Source organism: Cetorhinus maximus, chromosome 24 (assembly GCF_964194155.1).
Source record: "Cetorhinus maximus chromosome 24, sCetMax3.hap1.1, whole genome shotgun sequence".
Classification (NCBI taxonomy): Eukaryota; Metazoa; Chordata; class Chondrichthyes; order Lamniformes; family Cetorhinidae; genus Cetorhinus; species Cetorhinus maximus.
The window spans coordinates 43,225,464-43,246,009 of record NC_135902.1 but is presented as its reverse complement, the minus strand read 5'-3'; the positions used below and the strand labels follow the sequence as shown (position 1 = coordinate 43,246,009).

General features: G+C 43.8%; 1 protein-coding gene across 2 annotated transcripts; it reads left to right on the top strand.

Annotated features, from left to right (window-relative positions):
• Positions 1–9,842: 9,842 nt before the first annotated feature.
• LOC144699836 (inward rectifier potassium channel 2) lies at positions 9,843–18,519 on the top strand. Of its 2 annotated transcripts, none has more exons than XM_078571123.1 (2): positions 9,843–10,026; positions 16,425–18,519. In XM_078571123.1, exon 2 carries the CDS (start codon positions 16,650–16,652, stop codon positions 17,928–17,930), a length of 1,281 nt encoding a protein of 426 aa, XP_078427249.1. In that variant the 5' UTR covers positions 9,843–10,026; positions 16,425–16,649; the 3' UTR covers positions 17,931–18,519. The 2 variants fall into 2 exon arrangements, with proteins under 2 accessions (XP_078427249.1, XP_078427250.1); XM_078571124.1 differs by lacking the exon at positions 9,843–10,026 and adding an exon at positions 13,101–13,217.
• Positions 18,520–20,546: the final 2,027 nt, after the last annotated feature.

The window sequence follows — 20,546 nt, the reverse complement described above, 5'->3', positions numbered from 1 at the left end:
AACGTTTCGAGTCCGAATGACCCTTCAACAGAACTAAGTAAAAATAGAAGAGAGGTGAAATATAAGCTGGTTTAAGGAGGGGTGGGACAAGTAGAGCTGGATAAAGGGCCAGTGATAGGTGGAGATAACCAAAAGATGTCACAGACAAAAAGACAAAGAGCTGTTGAAGGTGATGATATTATCTAAGGAATGTGCTAATTAAGGGTAGAAAGCAGGACAAGCAAGGTACAGATAGCCCTAGTGGGGGTGGGATGGGGTGAAGGAATCGAAAAAGGCTAAAAGTTAGAGATAAAACAATGGATGGAAATACCAGGGTGTCCTGGAGGTGTCCCTCACACCTTCCTCTCCCTCCCAGAAACATGATAGGGTTCCCCCTTGTCCTCACTTATCACCTCACCAGCCTCCGCATTCAAAGGATCATCCTCCACCACTTCCGCCATCTCCAGCATGATGCCACCACCAAACACATCTTCCCTTCTCCCCCCCCGGCGGCATTCCGCAGGGATCATTCCCTCCGGGACACCCTGGTCCACTCCTCCATCACCCCCGACACCTCAACCCCCTCCCACGGCACCTTCCCATGCAACCGCAGAAGGTGCAACACCTGCCCTTTTATTTCCCCTCTCCTCACTGTCCAAGGGCCCAAACATTCCTTACAAGTGAAGCAGCATTTCACTTGAACTTCCCTCAATTTAGTCTACTGCATTCGTTGTTCCCAATGCAGTTTCCTCTACATTGGAGAGACCAAACGCAGACTGGGTGACCGCTTTGCAGAACACCTTCGATCTGTCCGCAAGCATTACCCAGACCTCCCTGTCGCTTGCCATTTCAACACTCCACCCTGCTCTCATTCCCACATGTCCGTCCTTGGCCTGCTGCATTGTTCCAGTGAAGCTCAACGCAAACTGGAGGAACAGCACCTCATCTTCCGACTAGGCACTTTACAGCCTTCTGGACTGAATATTGAATTCAACAATTTTAGATCATGAACTCTCTCCTCCATCCCCACCCCCTTTCCGATCCCCCCCCTTTTTTTCAATAATTTATATAGATTTTTCTTTTCCCACCTATTTCCATCATTTTTAAATGTATTTCCATCCATTGTTTTATCTCTAACTTTTAGCCTTTTTCGATTCCTTCACCCCATCCCACCCCTACTAGGGCTATCTGTACCTTGCTTGTCCTGCTTTCCAACCTTAATTAGCACATTCCTTAGATAATATCACCACCTTCAACAGTTCTTTGTCTTTTTGTCTGTGACATCTTTTGGTTATCTCCACCTATCACTGACCCTTTATCCAGCTCTAGTGTCCCACCCCCCCTTAAACCAGCTTATATTTCACCTCTCTTCTATTTTTACTTAGTTCTGTTGAAGGGTCATTCGGACTCGAAACGTTAACTGTGTTCCTCTCTGCAGATGCTGCCAGACCTGCGGAGTTTTTCCAGGTATTTTTGTTTTTGTAATGTTTATCAGAATTTGGTCAATGTCCAATTATACAAAGATAATTAATAGCAGAGGAGGATAGATTCTTGGCAAGCAAGGGGCTGATAGGTTATCGGCGGTAGGTGGGATGCAGATTTCAGGTTACTATCCAATCAGTCGTGATCTTATTAAATGGCAGTGCAGGCTCGAGGGGCTGAATGGCCTACTTTTGCTCCTTCATCGTATGTTCGTATGTTTGTAGTTGAACTGAGCTATGATATAATCAATTTGCATTTATTTAACTCCTGACAAGTTTGGAATGGTACAAGCCTACTGGTTGTCTCAGTTTTGCCTCCGAGTTAGAAGATTATAGCAAAACTCACTGCAGGGCTTGAGAAGGTAATTGATGCTGATAACTTCAGTGCAGTACTGAGGAGCCCTGTATTATCAGGAATGGTGTACTGTCTACTCATTGTCAGTTCACAGCATTGCAACATTATTTTCTGAAGCAAACTTTTTTCTATATTGGAAAAGAATCTAACGTATCCAGCAGTGGTTCTCAGTGATAACAAAAATGGACCTCACTATTCATTATGCATTTGCCTTCAGGTGATGCATACTTGTTCAGGGCTAAATATGCACTTTTTACTGTTTTTTAGCACCTTGATTTAGATCAAGTTATTATAAATAACAATAACTGGTATAATTTTAATAGGTAAATTTCCAGGGGAACATTACCAGAGATCAGATTAAGGACATCCATTGTACTCTGGCTTTTATCACAGAATCATAGCATCCTAGCTCATAGTAAGAGGACATTTGGCCCATCTTGCCTGTGCTGGCTCTTTGAAAGAGCTATCCAATTTAGCCTCATTCCCCTGCTCTTTCCTGTAACCCTGCAAATTTGTTGTCAAGTATTTATCCAATTGTAAGAATGAACATTCTTTCTTTGAAGATCTAAATGTCTTTAGTGTTGGGAAATAAATGGACTGTTGATCACTAGAAATGGCAATAGCAGAATGCTCCACTGACCTTTTGTAAACGGAATATTCTGAGGCTGAACTGTGTCATTGAGGAAATCAGCAGTGTTGTAAAACACCCCTCTACTGGCAAAATTAGCTGATTCCTAATTCTGCACGAAAACCCCTCCCTTGGCTGGCTGGAATTGCACCATTTCAATGTGTGGAGGGTTTTCAGACGCTGTATACTGTAAGTTGAGAAAAATGTTGGTTGGGGCCTGACTTTTCTTCCCAGGGATCTGTAGCTGCCGCAAAATATGACGTTACTTAAAAAGTAAATGCTTCTCAGCACACAAAGAAGTGTTCACCTCTGCATTTGTAGCATAGCTTCCTTAACTTTCTCCCTGCAGAATGAAACTGCTGGACTAACATCTTGCAGTTGTTGAAAGTGGGAGGACATCTTTAGGCAACATTGTAAATGTCAAGGTAAAAACTTCCAGATTAGTAGTCATATGAAAAAAAGAGTTTGTGTATTTTAAAAAATCTTTCTTTGACGTCCCAATTTGACACTTTGTTTCTATTATTCATCACTTTGGCAAATCTGAGTCTTTTCACATCCAGCTTATGTGGTAATGATGAGATTGTTTTATTCAGTCACTCGCATCAAACCCTTAGTGCACATTGCATGTATGATTTTTTTTTACCTTAACCCTTTAAAACTTTAGTTATTACAAATTCATCACTGTCATCTATTTAATTAAAATTAATTATTTTGGAATGTACCTGACATGTCTGCAAGGCACAAGTCATGCCGAAAAGCTCTCAATTAACATTCATTCCCAAAAAAATTACTATATCACATAACTCAAAAAAATTGAAATTGAGAAAATATTTTCTTGCTGTGACAGGTTTCTACCCCCCTCTCTTTTAATTCTACTCCCACCACCCCCATCCCCACCTGCCATATTGGGGACCACAGGTGTGGCATTGTTGCACTGTCTGCCCCCATGTCTTTCTCCCTCACTCTTCCTAGTCCTATCATGGGTCTTTCCTCTGACCAGTCTTGACTTTAAATCATCCTAATTCTAAAAGCTCCCAAAGCTCCAGATGGAGTTGCATCCACGCTCAGTTTTCTCCGACTATTTGCTATTACTATAGCTATTTGCTGCCTCTTCAGTTCTGGCACTTGCCCCTCTGTAACAAATGATTCTTCCAGTGATATGTTTTAAGGGGTAGGAGCTGAGGTGACAATAAATTGACAGCATAAAAGAAAAAGAAATAACCAGTGGGGCTGAGGACAGAAAACAGTTCATTGAAGTGCAAAAAACAAGAGCTATTACTGAAAATTAAGAGAATTAGGGATGAGAGGAGAAAGTATTTTGAAAGCAAAGATGGTTTGCGAATACATTGTCACATTTATAATGTCATTCCTGTGATGATAAAACTCGTTTTAGGTACACACCATCACAAATATACCAGTGTAATTCTAGATCAGGACATGTTCTGACTCTGGAACTCTTAAAGCAAAGCACGTGAACCAACCCCACAACAAGACCTGACATGAGCTTGCAACTGGACACAGTATAACTGCAGTCCACAATGGTAGTAATTGTCTGTCATGAATATTGTTTGATTTTCTTTTGATGGGGTTGATTCTCAGGGCTAATGGACCTCAGGCTCAGTGCTCTGGCAGCCACCACATGATATCAGTCGCAGGCCTGAACCATTGCAATCTCCTTGGGCGTATTTCATCTTAGGCAGCTCACCAAACGAACGGGGCAAAGGTTGGCTGTGCTGGGCCCGGCACCCATTTAAAATCAGCTGCACTTCTTAGAGCTTTGCATCATTTTACTGGGCTGAAATGATCCTGATTCTCAGGTTTGGTATCACAAGAACACCAAGGGGCAGTAACGCAGCAGTGGAGGCCCTTGGCCAGGAAATAGGTCCTCTTCACATCTGGTGCCACCAAGTAGACACTTGCAGCAAGTCTAGATGGAGGTGTCAGGGAAAGTAAAATCCCAGAACCATTTCCTCTAGGACACGGGTGCAGTGTCACAAGAGGTTCAATTTTCTTAAAATAATAACTAACGCTTATATATGATTAACACAGTGAAACATCCCAGGTACTGTACAGGAGCATTATCAAACAGAATTTGACACCAAGTCACATAATGAGCTATTAGGCCAGTTAACAGCCTTGTCAAACAGATTGTCTTAAAAGGAGGAGAGAGGGGAAGAGAGGTTTGGAGAGGGAATTGCAGAGCTTAAGGGCATTGGTGCCAATGATGGAGTGATGAAAATCAGGCTGCACGTATCTTTTTTAAAAAAAAAACAGCATTTCCCCCCCACCCCTACTTCCTGCAAGAAATACAATTACTTGTATAAATACAGCAAAATGCACATGTACAGTGCCATGTCCTCACAACAGGTGCCGACGGCATTCTGCTTTTACTGGTAGCAGTTCAGTGGCATTTCAAGCATTCACTGATTGGTTCACATGTTGCACCGGGGCCACTTTCCTTTCTCCCAAATGCTCAGAACTTGCTGCTTCTCCTGTGGGGAGAAGCAGAAGCAGAGGAAAAAGCAGCCTTCATCCGAGCCTTAACCTAATGGAGGGGAAAGATATTCAGATCCTTGGTGCAGGTAACATGAGGAGGATTGGGGATGGCAAAAGCTAGAGGCCACTTATAACAAGACTTACAGAAAAAAGTGTAGCCACTGTTGTAACATGGAATATGTGGCAGTCATTCTGTGCACAGCAGGGTCTTGCAAACAACAATGTGATAATGGCCAGAACATCTGTTTTGGTGAGGGATAAATATTGGTTAGGGCACTGGGTAGAACACCCCTGCTCTTCTTTAAAATAGTGTCATGGGATCTTTAACGTCCACTTGAGGGGAAAAACAGGGCTTCAGTTTAACATCCGGCCTGAAATGGCACCTCCGACAGTGTCACACTCCCACAGTACTGTATTGGATTGTCAGCTCTTGAGTGGGACTTGAAAACCCACAACCTCCCGACAGGGTGTCTTCCTGATACCTTTAGCTCAACAATCACACAATGAAGAGCAAAATACTGCAGATGCCGGAAATCTGAAATAAAAGCAGAAAATGCTGGAAATACTCAGCAGCGCTGGCAGCACCTGTGAAGGGAGAAAAACACAGGAACTTTAATCAGCAACACAGGCCACATTGTGTTGCTTAGTGCTGTCATTCATTGGCTGCCACCTAACCTTCCTGTGCAGTGCTGACCCTTTACCCTCTTAACTACATGTCTTTCCCAAGGCTTCCCAAGGCCCCAGGTAACTGGGAAGACCATCCCCTGTGTGTTTCCCTCCTAGTCAAGCATCAGCCTGACTTCATGGCCATAGATAATATCATTGATCCTTCATCATTGCTGACCCTGAAGGCACCTGGGCTGCCCTCGTGGAAGCTCCCCCAAACCTTTTGCAGGTGGATTGGCAGTGAGGGAGGTATATTAATTTTCAGGCAGTGCTTTCCCTACCACAGAGAGTTAAATCAACCACCGCATTTCCACTTCAACTGAGAGTCCAATAGCAACTCGAAAGAGTATTGATGGCATTAAACTCAGCCATAGCCAGGAGTCCTGGAACCTCAGAACAGAGCCACTTTCAGTTGTCTCCGGACCTCAAAGGAGGGTGACTCTGAGAAGTGGGGTTTTGGGGTGTCTCCCAGAGTAGGGCCACTTTTTTTTCAAGGGGAGGGGAGGGAGTGGGGTCTAGGAGCTCAGAGCAAGGCCATTTTGGGGGATTTTCGGGACCTCGGTGTCTGGGACAGTTAGGTACTTTTGGGATCCCTGAAAGCGACTCTGCTCCGAGGTCCTGCAGGAAGATATCCCGCCACCTCAGAGCGGGTAAAAACAAAACAAACAGAAAACAAGCTCCAAGCTGTGACCTGGGATCCCTTGTGTGCGACAATGAGTGAAATGTCATGTTAGGGTTGGATGCTATTTAGAAGGAAACTTAATTCATGAGCGTGTGCTTTTTGGAATAGATGGAGAAAAAAAATCTCATTTAAAAAAAAAAGCAATCTTATTCAGAGCCTTCAGAGCGACCCCTGCAGCTTGTATTATTTGCGTACAAATATTATTTTGAAAGATACATATCGGGAAAAAAAATTAGTGCATTTCTGGGAAAGTAAAAAGTCCCTAATAACCCTGATGTGAAGCTGACATCAAGCAGAGGGCAGCAGTCTGAGGCAATCAATGCAAGGATTTCCACCTCCCACTTGCACCATCTTGTGGGGTAACAAGGGGATTGCGAGCAGCTTATTTACCGCCAGTAGCAAAAACAGACATCAAAGGCGTATTTCCACCCCCGCCCCCCAAACGCAACATCAAAGTCTAAAGCCGCGTAATACAAAATATTAGGCAGTAATTACGTAGAAGGCCAGAATAAATATCAAGATTTTGCAAATGCAGAAAATTAAAGCCTGCTGTGAACGCACTGGAGAAGCGAGTTCAACCAAGTGTCATTCCGATTGTCTGTCTACCTGGGTTTGTTCATTTCTTAGCCTGGATGCATGACGCGCGTTGAGATTTGCTTTAATTCTATTTCAATTTATTTTAATATAGGAACAGCTGTACCCCGAATTGGTCAGCAATTCCGGATTTATTTGTCTTTTTGCAAGATTATTCCAAATACTTAAAGACTATGACTGTTTTTGTATGAAGACTCGGTGGTTTACGTTCACGGTAGAAAACACAGCAACCATCGCAATTCCTTGTATCCCATCTATTTCTATGGTTTTCCAACAGGGGTTAGGGCTAATTGTAGAAGGGGTTGTTTAAAACACGAGAAGTCTGAATGGAGTCCGTAGTTTCCCCCCCGCTACAACAGAATGTGCTCCAAACCATTTGAGAAACGGCAGAAGCAGGTGCAGAGCCCGGTTTGTATCACTGGGCCTCATTCAGAGCGGATTTGGCGCTACTGGCTGCTAACTCCAAGTGATGTCGGGACACCCCGACTCCATGTACCCATGAACCCTGTGCCCACAAACCCAGGCAGCAGCAGCACCCCCACAGACACGCTTTACAATGAAGAGAGCGTCCGACAGACAAAACACATTAGGTGATTCACTAATTTGTTATGCAAGACAGCTACAAAATCAGGGAGCAAAAAAGAGAGGCCTGTCGGCCCATCATGTCGGTGCTGGCTTCCAGAAAAAAATATCTAATTAGTACCCCGCCCCCGCCCTGCTCTTTCTCCATTGTCCCTCTGCTCACTTTTCAAGTACATACCTTTTTGAAAGTTACAATTCAGCCCTTCCCCACCATCCTCTCAGCTAGCGCATTCGGGATTGGAACACACTGGGCATTTTTTACCCTCCCGTCTCCACTCTAATTCTTGAACCAACTAATTAAGGATGTGATTGCACAGGAGAGGGTGCAGAGCAGATTCACTAGGATGTTGCCTGGGCTGGAGAGTTTCAGCGATGAAGAGAGACTGCATAGACTACGATTGCTTTCCTTAGAGCAGAGAAGGCTGTGGAGGGACCTGATTGGGGTCTACAAAATTGTGAGGGGCGTAGATAGGGAGAAACTTTTTCTCTTAGGGAAGGTGTCAACAACCAGGGGACATAGGTTTAAGGTAAGGGGCAGGAGCTTTAGAGGGGATTCGAGGGAATTTTTTTCACCCAGAGTGTGGTTGGAATCTGGAACTCACTGCCTGAGGTGGTGGTAGAGGCAGGAATCCTCACAACATTTAAGAAGAGTTTAGATGAGCATTTGAAACGCCATGGCATACAGGGCTAGGGGCCAAGTGCTGGAAAAATGGGATTAGAATAGATAGGTGTTTGATGGCCGGCACAGACACGATGGGCCGAAGGGCCTGTTTCTGTGCGGTATAACTCTGTGATTACCTGTGCCCTCTCGTTACCGACCCTCCTTACAGTGGAAGCATTTTCTCCTCGTTTAGTCTATCAGGCCCCCTTATAATTACCATCTTTAACCAAATAAGATACCAACTAACACACTTCCTGGACATTTGCGGGGGCTAGGAGACTAACTGCCTTTGAGTTTGGGGATGGCTATAAAATATCAGCGCAAATTAACTCGCTAAAACTAGATCGATCCGGAGGCGTCTGTTCTATTATTAATCAATTGATTTGCAATTGCAGCACCGCTGTGTGATTTTAAAATAGATATATTATTTGCACAGGAATCTCAGCCGTGCTGGGAAATAAAGTAGTTTCCCCTAAGTGGACGTTAATTATTAAATTAAATGTAAAGAGGATCATTTTTGATTAAAAGAAAAATATCAAAAAGTCCAAGTGTTGAATGCAGCGGTTTGTCAATCTGATTTTTAATAGTACATATTTAACAATGTCCAAGCTTGTATTATGGTTGAGAAACGGGCTGTAAAGAATGTGCCCAAATTATTTCTGTTCGATGGTGTACTTATTGGAGAACACATTTATTGGACAATTACTACGCCGCTCACGCTATTATCATTGGTGCCAGCGAATGCCTTTGCTTCTTAATAAACTCAGTTAAAAAACTTGACCCCTTGAACTAGGTTCAACAAAGCAGAACATTTAGTCTGTGAAAATCACTTTGGGAATATCTTTGGGGGAGATTTAAGGAAGAGAAAAGGGGTTTTTTGCCAGCGGGCAGATTGTCAACAACTGTCTGCTACAGCAACTCCCGCATCTTACAATCTCTTTCATGTTTCAGATTCTGGCGCTGGTACTGTCACGATATTCCTAGGAATATTAAGATATATATACACACACTCCAAAAATTAAAGCATTTACACCAAATATTTATTCAGTGATCGGCTAATATTAGTAGCCGGTACTGTTAATACATACATCAAGTCAGGAAAGTGAGGAAGGGACTAATGGCACAGACTTGGTAATTATCATTACGGATTGTCCTTGTTAGTGAAGGACTGGAGTTTGATAAATTTCGCTGTTCTACCTGAGCAGCAGTCAGCTGAACAACCATGCACGGAGCCATTAGCAGGGACACTTTCTCAGTTAACTGTAAACTTTTCGAGTGAAAACCACAGGGCGACCCTGGGATTCCCCAGTGCCTGTAACAGGCAAAGGAAACGAGCAGAAGTGTTCCCTTTACAGAGGCGGGTTGCTAACGGAGAACTGAACTCAGGCACGTCAATGCGTGATTTCATCTATTCCATCTTCATTGTGTGTGCCATGTAAGTCCCTGGTCCCTGCTCCGTCGTTTTAGACATGGATATTCTGCGTGGGCATCACTGAGGATTTGCTCCAGCGACCGAGTCCTGTTGGCAAGTGCATTGTCAGTTTCAAAAGTTGAAATCGACGCGAGCGGGAAAGAACTGAAGGCTCTGACGCTGATTGGCGGAGGGAGCTCTCAGTCGCGCCTGCCGTCCGCCGATTGGCGGAAAGGTGTGCGGGGGGCGGGGCTTCTGTCCCAGCCGGCGCGCTTTATATCGTGAGTGAACTGAGTGGTGTCAGAAACAGATGAGACACAGACCGCAACTGGGCAGGATATATCTATACGTCCCTACTCCACAGCACTACCACCACCACCTCCTCCTCCTCCTCCTCCTTAAAAAAAAAGTGACTGCTAATTCTGAACTAGTGTAGATACAGCCGCTGGATTTCAAATGATAATCTCAAATGATCTGCAAACATTGAACAGGTAACCAGGATTAAAATCAAGTCTTTTCTTCCATTCACTGGTGTCACCAGAGGTTTTAAAATGTCTTTTGCAACTATCCGAGACAACCACGCAAGATCTTTGGATTTGCCAGGTTTGAGTGCTGTGATTGAGAGGGGCGGCAGTCGGACTGCATGATCAACCTTTTAAGAATTCATTTCTCTGTCGAGGGGACTGGGGGTGGCGTGGAGGTGGGAATGGGTGGAAAATGTCCAACAAAAAAAAATAATCTGTCTTCTCGGGGTAACGACCTAAGCGGCGTTGTTGCATCAGATGTATTTGGACTACCGGTTTCACTCTGAATGGGTGTTGAAGTTATTGGTTCAAACCCTGAACGTTAAATGAGATTTTTTTAAAAACAAAATTATATTATGACTGGGAGTTTGTTGGGGGTGGGGGGGGGGGATTTGGATTCTAAGATGCTGCACGACTGGTTTGTTTATTTATTTTTTTCGCTTGGGTTTTTGAGCCCAGTTTGTTTTCTTAAGTGTCTTGACAGAAAAGCGCTGGCTGGATCTTGCTTTATAAGTGATTCGGCGGCGGTCGAGTTAGAGTCACTGCGCTCCCCTTTTCGCTCGCCCTCAGCCACTCGGTTAAAGTGCAAGGGGACGGGGGACGGTGGGGGGCAAGTGCTAGAATTTGGGGGATTGGATTCGCGAGCCTCTCCTCCACTCGGGTCGGACTCTAAGTCGCCAAGAAAGTTGGCAGCTGAAGTAGGAAGTTTCGGAGTTTAAGGGCGTTAATGTTCAAAAATAATATTTTGAAAGTGGCATCACCACATGGGGAAGGGAGAGCCAGTCCCGCGGCTGAAAGGCTTTTTCGTCAACCCGAAGAGGAGTTTTATTTGTTTTTTTTTTGGGTTCTTGGATCGCCTCGCCGTTTCGGCGGATTTCTGCCGACTGCAGGGCGAGCAGCAAGTCCACTGGGCGGCTGGGCAAGTGGTGACATGTGAATGAAGTGTGTCCCGGACAGTGTTGTCAAGCCAATGCAATGCCAAGTCTCCCCTCCTCCCCTGCCACCCCCCCCACCCCTCTCTTTTATTGTAAACATATTTTTATTTGTATTGACTGGCCGCATCCAGGTTAGTTAAAAACGGGGAGAATTCACTGACTGATCCTCAGACAGTCCGGATTGTTTGTTAAATAACACGTGTACCGGGTTGGGGCAGGGGGACTGGGGTGTGCAGCTACCGACTGGATCCGGACGAGAAGTCGAAACTGGGCGGTTCGGTATGAGTCAGGAAGAGCAAAAAAAAAGCACACACTCGGCAGAACCCACAACCCTTCACTGAACCACATACCGGGCCGCATGTAGCATCCCACATTCCAGTCTAGTGCTTTCCTGCACTACACCTTCTCCCCTCAAGTTTCCTACTTTCCCAGCGGGACCCTCCAGTCTTATAAGCTCTTTATTTACCCCCCTTCCCTTTATTTTTCTCCCAATTATCTCGCTCTCAACTCTCTCACCCCCTCCCATCCTCCTCACCCCCAATCTCTCCCAGCAACTTCCCTGTGACCCAGAGTGACCAGTCCCCGGCATCGCTGCTGCACTTTTACTTTCTAGTGGGGCTGGACTGAGCTGCAGTGCGGAAGCCGCTTGTTGCTCCTGTTCTGATTGGTGAGAGGCAGCAACAAGTGCACGTCAGCTGGGGGCAGAGGAGAGGGGAGGATGGGGGTGGAGTGGGGAGGTGGGCAATGCTGGTCCTGAGCACCATTCCCTGACTGCCAAGAGCTTGGTGCCTGCTCCCTCCAGTCAGAACCTCATTCGGAGCAGGGGTAACAGATGGGAGGGGGTGGGGGGGGGGATGAGGTCAGGTCTCCCTCTGTGGGGAGGGAGAAAGGCCTGATCTTTACCCTAACGGGGAAGGGCAAATGGGGGATTCGCGGGGCAAAGGCACTGAGCCGCTATAGCCGGGGAGAGGCTGGCACGAGTGCGCTGTGCCAGAGGGAGAGACGCTGACCAAAGGACTTGGCGGCTGCTGATCCAAGCTTGGGAAACAGCTGGGAATCAGGAAGAGACTGAACCAGGCGGAAAACAAGCTGCAAACGCATTGGGCGGCTGTTTCTGCGCGATCGAGGCGAGCTGAGGTGTGAGTCAGGATTTTAACTGCTGGAGCAGATTAACGTTGAGTTAATGTTCATGTTAAATTCCTCGGTCTGTTTCACTGAGGTCCCTACAGCTCCAAGAGAAATGCCCCCCCACCATTCTCCTCCCTCCAGCCCATGTCCTTCTGTTTTCACTCGTGTCCAATCAGCGGGCGGTCGCAGGTCAGTCCGCTGGGTGGCATTTTTAACCCTTTCCTCTCCACTCTGCTGTTTTCCGCTCAGGTCGCTGCCCTGGCGCCGATTGTGTAAACAAGACCGGGGGAAATAAGGACAGGGTTCGGACGGGGCAACGCCGGCGTTGAAGGAATAAAGCAGGGAGGCAAGTGTGGGAGAGAGCTGGGGAGGGCGAGAGAGTGGGGAGACCGCAAAACATGCTCCAGAAAAAGGCTTGTAACTGAATTAGGGGCAAAGAGAGAGCAGTGAGTTGCAAATGGGTTTCAGAAACCCTGAGCAGTGAGTGGACTCTAGAGAGAGAGAGAGTGAGAAATATCAGGAAGTGTGTTGGGCAGAGAGGGAGAGAGGAGTATTAAGAAGGCACAGGTGCGCTGGATGTACACCTGAAACCTGCGGTGAATCCAGCCCAGAAGTGATCAGATCCAATGTCCCCTTCTCCCATAGTTACATACCCTGAGCACAAAGCCAGTAGGTCCAACACAGACCTGCCCAGCTGACCGGTGCAGAAACGGCCACATTGATGCTGGAAGGTGCTAGTGGAAGCTTAGTGCAGTGTGAAAGGCTTTGCCCACTCTTGAGTCCTTATTGTCGACTCTGGGGCCAGGCTGGGCGGCTTCCCCTTGCCCAACTGATGCCCAGAGGTGGCAATGCAGACTGTGGCCTCTCCCGGAGTCGAGCAGCACCAAACAAGTCCCATCCACACCACATGCAACTCTGCATTATGTGCAAGACACTTGCTGCGCATGCTCTGGCTCGTCTTAAAATGCAGATACATCACTGCTCTGAGCTGGTGCAGGTTGTGGGACCGCTCACTTGGTACCGTGTCCTGCCCGCTCAGCTGCTTTGCTTTGCTCTGCAAATTCAACAAGAAGGCTCGTCACCGAGTAGAAAGAAGTAAGATGAATCAATCTTGTTATTTATGCGTGTTTGACTTAGTTAAGTAAAGTTGCACAATGATCTGAATCGTGTATATTTAACAAAATTGGATAGCGTCATACAAAGCGTCCGTATGGAAATGATGCACAAAACCATCCATTCAAGAATCAAATGGACGGATAAGAGATATCAAAAGGCGTTTTCTGTCTGTAAATAGTGTGGTCTCTTGCGCTCACCCCCTTTTCTTGGTTCCCTTCCCATACTTGAATTTTTTTTCCTGCCGCCCTCGACCATTTGGCCCTTTGCTTTCCCCCTGTTCCTTTTTCGGCCGTTTCTCTCTGTTGTACAAGGCAATGGGTTTTATAGACTAAACTCGGAGGTGACCAAGCAATTGACTGTTAGAGGAGTGATGCTGAGTTAGACAGGTGCATTCAGTGCTATGCAAGAGAGAGAGAGAGAGACCTGGCCTCCTCCTGTTTCTAGTGTACGTATTTTTAAATTCTCTTTCCCCTGACTGGACGGTCGGTAAACCAAAGGGCACAGGTTTAAAATAATTGACAAAACTAAAGTAATCCAGAGTGGAGATGAGATTTCTTTTTTAACGAAGCAATTTCTGATCTGGAATAAGCTGCTGGAAAAGGTGCTAAAAGGAGATGGAACAATATCTTCCAAAAGGAAATTGGATATATATTTATATAAAAAAAGATTTACAGGGATAAAGGAAAGAAGAGGGGGTGGGGACTAATTGACAGCCCTTTCACAGAGCTGGTACAGACACGATGGGCCGAGCTGCCTAATTACGTAGATGCAGATAATCTAAACTGGGGAGGGGGAAGGGGCGAGCAGTGATATAGTTGAGACTGACAACACCGGCCACGAAGCACCGAGGGATTAAAAAAAAACGTTTGCATGGAAATCGAGCAGATGAAGTTTGATACAGATTAATGCATCACACACTGGAAGGGGCAAAAAGAGTGGGGCGGGTACGGGGCTCATTAAATCCACTGGTGTCCTGGCCAGGGAGAGGTTCATGGAGTTCTGGGAGCAATGGTGATTTAACCCATTGTGTAAGAACAAAAGGAAATATAAACTACATCATTTTATCAAGTCAGAATAGAACAAATCCGAGCCAATATGCTGAAGCCGTACAGAACACTGATCCGACCTCCTTGTGAGTTCCGAATGCAATCAGTCATTAAAAACACAAGGGCAATATCATTCTCGAATACAACGCAGAGAAGTGCAGGTGGATGATCCACAGTGTCAGAGAATCAGTTATAGAAACATAAAATTTATAAAAGACATCTGGAAGGGAAATGTGAGAGGGCATTAAAGGAGTTTATAAGCCACTGAATGCAACAGGAAATATTAATTGTGAGCATTTTTTTTTCAAGTTAAAGCATATCTGTAGGAAAAGGCAACATCATTTAAGAACTGTTGCAGCAAATTTCACACTGATGCCAGGAAGTGAAGAATATTTAATACTTGCATTAGGCAATGGTGGCAGAAACACCAGATTGTATTTTTCATGACCTCTTCACAGCCAATTACAAATCCTTTGAAATGTAGTCCCTGTTTTAATGTAAGAAACATGGCAGTCAATTTGTACACAGCAATGTCTCTCAAACAGCACGGAGATAAATGGCCAGATAATCTGTCTTAATGTTGTTATTTGAGGGATAAATGTTGATCATGGCACTGGGAGAACTTGACAGCCCTTCTTTGAACTGCATTCCCTCAAGAACAGATTGGAGGAGGTTGGTTTTAATGTCTCATCCAACAATCCAAGTCCCTGGCCTGGGGCTTGAACCTTCAGCCTCCTCTCTGAGGTGAGAATACCACCTACTGAGCCATGGCTGACGATATGGATGCATGTGTATATTCTCAGATAACATCGCATCAATAATGTTGACAAATTTATGTTCACATTGGTAGTTTCAAATTATATATGTTACTTCCTTGAGGCACATTCCTGGTTTGTTATCCTCTCTGACACATTCCCAGTTCTCTACCCTAAATGGATCCTGACTTTTCTACTTCCACTCAAAGTAACCCCGTCATATTTTGGTTGTAAGATAAACTCCCTATACATAATGTATATACCTCTGTTCATGTAAAACAATCTCACTTTTTGATTGTAAAAATTACAAGTACCATTTACTTTATACTGATGACGCAAGGGGAGGGAGGGAGGCAGAAGGGGAAAAAATAATGAAAGCAACAAAAGGGTCTGAGTTGAGATTCCAAAATGATCATCAGTTCCAGACACAATGTTTGAAAACACTGTGGGTCCAATGTACTGAGATCTAAAATTAGTTGCATTACTGTATTTCATCGGTATTCTTTTATTGTGGCGAGGAGTTATTTGGCAATCACAGTAAAATCATACACTCGTATAAACATTCAGTGGCTTATTTAACAATCTGTGTATCACAGCATTGCTTTTGTTAAAATACCTTCCAGTTATGAACTGTGTTTATATATAAAAATCATTGAGGAGCTGTTACATATGCAGCACATTCATGCTGCAAAGTACACATTAAAGTAGAATGAGATTTACATTGGCTTCCTTCTACGTCATTGCAAACTGAAAGAAATGGGAAGGCATATTAATATGCCACCTGTATTGTTTGCTGTATATAATTAGACTGAAGTGATTATTTGTATTTAAGCTCACAGTAATCTCATGTAGGATAAAATGGCAGTGTCACGCTCAGGCACTTTGAGCAGCTATAAAGTTGTCATTTCAGCTTAATTTGTATGCTGCTGGGTTTTGATGTCATATTTGTTATAAAATGGTTTAATCATTTTAAAGCTGAAAAGTTTAGATGGTTGTTAGCATCCGTTGCTGGATGCTTGATACTGGATTGTGTTCAAGTTAATTGGATCACATTGATCCATTACAACCGATGCCCTAATTTAACAAGTGCTGCAAATGTTTTGTCTGTCCTTGCAATACAGTGTAATTTCCATCCTTAATCATCAATAAACCAGATTGGACAAGAATTCTAATCTGTATTAGAACTTCACAAATTAATTCAGTGTCTTAATTATCAAGATTTGGCCTTGATCTTTATTTTGGCTGGTGATTAGTGTGCAATCCTTAATTACCCTTTACAGTAACATTCACAACTGTTTCCTATCAATTATTTGGATTATTTAAATTTTCAGAAGTGATTGTAGTGCTATGTTTTGACAATAAATTTGATTTTGTTTCTTTAACAGATCATACTCTTAATGAGTTCTAAATTACAGTAGATTATTGGACTGCTGAGTGCTCATCTACACAGAAGACAGCTTGGTGGAAGGCCAAGGATAGCTGCGGAGATCTACTTTTCACAGACGTGGTGTGTTCTTCCAGAACGTTCAAAACTGTTTCTTCAAAGGTTGCTCCAGAAATTTTCAAGACTGTATCCCAAAGTAGAAACGCAACAGTCCCAGGCGTTGGCAATGGGCAGCGTGCGTGCCAACCGCTACAGCATTGTGTCCTCTGAGGAAGACGGGATGAAACTGGCTACGATAGCAGTTGCCAATGGCTACGGCAATGGCAAAAGCAAAATACACACCAGGCCGCAATGCCGAAGTAGATTTGTGAAGAAAGATGGCCATTGTAATGTTCAGTTTGTAAATATGAGTGAGAAGGGGCAGCGCTACTTGTCGGACATCTTCACAACATGTGTGGACATCCGCTGGCGGTGGATGCTGGTCATCTTCTGCCTGTCCTTCATCTTGTCCTGGCTGTTGTTTGGTTGCATGTTTTGGCTTATTGCACTGATGCATGGTGACTTGGACGCCAAAGGAGACCATAAACCATGTGTTTCTGAGGTCAAAAGCTTTACTGCTGCATTTCTATTCTCCATCGAGACACAGACCACTATTGGATATGGCTTCCGCTGTGTGACAGAAGAGTGCCCCATAGCTGTGTTCACAGTGGTTTTTCAGTCCATTGTAGGCTGCATCATTGATGCTTTCATCATTGGTGCTGTCATGGCCAAGATGGCCAAACCAAAAAAAAGAAATGAAACACTAATCTTCAGTGACAATGCCGTGGTCGCTATGAGAGATGGAAAGCTCTGCTTAATGTGGCGAGTTGGAAATTTACGCAAAAGCCATTTAGTAGAAGCCCATGTAAGGGCCCAGCTGCTTAAATCTAGAATAACACCAGAGGGTGAATACATCCCCTTGGATCAAGTAGACGTTAATGTAGGCTTTGATAGTGGAATAGATAGAATATTTCTAGTGTCACCTATTACAATAGTACATGAAATTGATGAAGACAGTCCTTTCTATGACTTGAGCAAACAGGATATGGACAATGCAGACTTTGAAATAGTCGTGATTCTTGAAGGAATGGTGGAAGCTACAGCAATGACCACTCAGTGTCGCAGCTCGTATCTTGCCAGTGAAATTCTCTGGGGTCACCGATTTGAGCCAGTGCTCTTTGAGGAGAAAAACTACTACAAAGTTGATTATTCCCGCTTTCACAAAACCTACGAGGTGCCTAACACGCCTCTCTGTAGTGCCAGGGACTTGGCAGAAAAGAAATACATACTAACCACACCCAACACGTTCTGCTATGAAAACGAGGTGGCCCTCATGAACAAAGATGACGAGGACAGTGAGACGGGGACACCAGAGAGTCCAAGCACAGAGACATTAACTAACATGGACCATAATCAGGCCACTGTTCCACTAGAGCCTCGCCCACTGAGGCGAGAATCTGAAATTTAACACCTAAAAGTATCTTTTTTTTAAAAGAGAGATATCCATCAAAGCATATAGTGCTTAACTGTGCCCAGAACAGCAAACCAAGAAAAGGGTACTGTTGAAGTCAGGCTTTGCTGAAAGACAGTCCTACACAGGTTGTTCGTCTTTAATGACAGACTGCAGGAAATCAGTTCTTTCAAACAAAGCACTAATAATAATTTTAACCTGACAAGGAGGCACATAATAGCATATGCAGTAGCATATATAAAAAAAAGTATGGAAAAACTTGAACTTGCAGGAAAGACTGGATGGATGTAAGTTAACCTGATAACTATCCACTCGAACAAAATGGCTCTCAATAGAAATCTATAGCCCTGAGCAAGGTTTCATCTGCTCTGAATGGTTTAACTGAACACCTGAAAGACCAGTGACCACTGAAGAACGATTTAATAGACAAATGTCTTGCTGTTAATAAGTGAAGTTTCAGCTTATATAATATTTATTTTCTAAGTTTTCTTCAATTGATTTATTGTGAACAAATCAATCAGTATTTATGATTCCTGTGTTTTTTAATACCATCAATTAAAAATTGGTTTGATTTTTTTTCTCCTAATTCTTTTCAAATTGACATATTTTAATTTCCAAAGAATTGGCTAACTTAGTTCTTAGTGATCCACACACACATACTTTGACAGTTCGCTGCACTGACTCTAAAGTTCAGAATTTTTTTTCTGAACTAAGTACATTAAGATATCTTTGGCCATTGTTCTCACATGATATTGTCTCCCTTTTCCAGGAGGAGGTACACCTTAACATCAAGCTTAATTAACGAGCAAAGGCAAACTTGGCTGGCTGTCCAACTATTATAGATGTTGAGATACTTTTCTTCCACCACAGTCTTAATGGGGGAAGATTCAGCTTCCAAAAGTGAAACTTGAGTTTGCTGAGCAGATTCTTTCCCCCTTAAGCAATTAAAGAACATCTATCGGCTTGCTCATTCGCTAGCCTTCTTGTTGGCCCACATCCCCTTTTAGTTCAAAGGTGAAACAACTTGGCCTGCAGACTTTCCAAACTGTTGGTATAATTTTAAATTGCCCAAAGGTGTTGAGACTTGGGTGCGAAGATGATGGAAGGTCATTTCACCACTTTGCCCTCCCTCCTACCATCTCCAAAAGTTGGAACTACTCTCTTGAAACGCTCTTGAGAGCAGATGAAACATGGTCGATGGTGACAATACAGAGTACTGTCCTGAGACGTGGATTTGAGCCACTGTGGCTGGAAGTCCAGAAATTAACCAACTGAGTATCATAACCACTTGCACTAGAAATAAACCTGAGCTGCATTGCTGACTTTCTCGGATATTATGTGGCATGATTTTGCTGCAACAAAGCAACTCACATCAGAATGAAGTAGAATTAAACTGCCTATTGAGCAAGCCCTATGGTACTGGCCTTCAGAAACTTTGAGGATCTGTGGCTTATCTGACCTGCTTATCTGAAGAAAGCTATACAGAGGTGGGAACTGTGGAGAAATCAAATGGCAATTTTGAAATAAGGTGTTGTTTACGGGGAGTTCCAAAGAATTTTAAACTCATTTGTTTTCAGTACCTGCGCTTTGAAGGAGAGCCCCCTCATTCTTGATATGTTCCTTTTCACACCTGGTCAGCTTAGTAGGCTGCCATTGATGTCACAGCACTAGTTCAAGTCTGTCACCCTACATTCCAGAACTGATTTATCAGGGAAAGGAGACTGTTACAGATTGGTCCAAGTATGTTGTCACATCTCCCAAGTGTTCACAGGTCATTTATTTAATCTATAATAGATAATCCATGCAACAGGTATATCAACAGCGCTTTGGATCCTCAACAAAATTTCAGCAGAATTAACTAAATTAACTTCAGGTCACTCGTAATAGTGAAAAGGCTTACTGAACTTTCCAAACTAAACTCTTTGAATATCATTTGCTTGATAACATGCAGATTTAAAAAAAAAGACTTTCAATATTGTTCATTTATGAGTTTATTATTAAGGGCATTGGAAGTAAGATAGAACATTTCCTTTTTTAAAATTACCCGTATTTTTTTGTGGGATGGGCGGGGGTGGTGGTTGAGTAGGGAATTTCGAAAAACTCAAATTTTGATCTGGTGATGTAAAGGTTATTGATATTCTGAGACTAGACATTAAAGTGGGGTCAGCAGATATACCAAGATAGTGCAAGTGGTCTTCTTGCCAACTCTAATTATAGCTTCATTAGTAAACAGACTCCTTGAGCACTTCGAATCGCCCATTTAGGAAAGTGGCAGCTTTCACTGTTCTACAAGTGGTTATCAATCCTACAGAAATGAGGAACAGTGAACAATTATATTACAGGTTGGAGCTAGAAATGGGCTTGATGGGGGGAGGGGGGCGTGAGTGTGGGGATTGGGGGGTGGGGGGTAAGTTAACCAATACACATAAATGACTGATTAGTTGACGATAGAGAGAATATACGCACAAGGCAACTTGAAGATGGATGCCATCAATCAGTATAAAAATTGCAAAAATACTGCACATGCTGCTAAAACTACATCCCTCGGTTCCTCAGAATGGAATTTCAACCAAAGAGTATTTAAACCAGCAAATAAAGCAATGGAAAAGAGCA

Excerpts from the sequence above, each read along its gene's own strand:
- LOC144699836 (XM_078571123.1), top strand. The coding sequence starts at position 16,650 with ATGGGCAGCGTGCGTGCCAACCGCTACAGCATTGTGTCCTCTGAGGAA.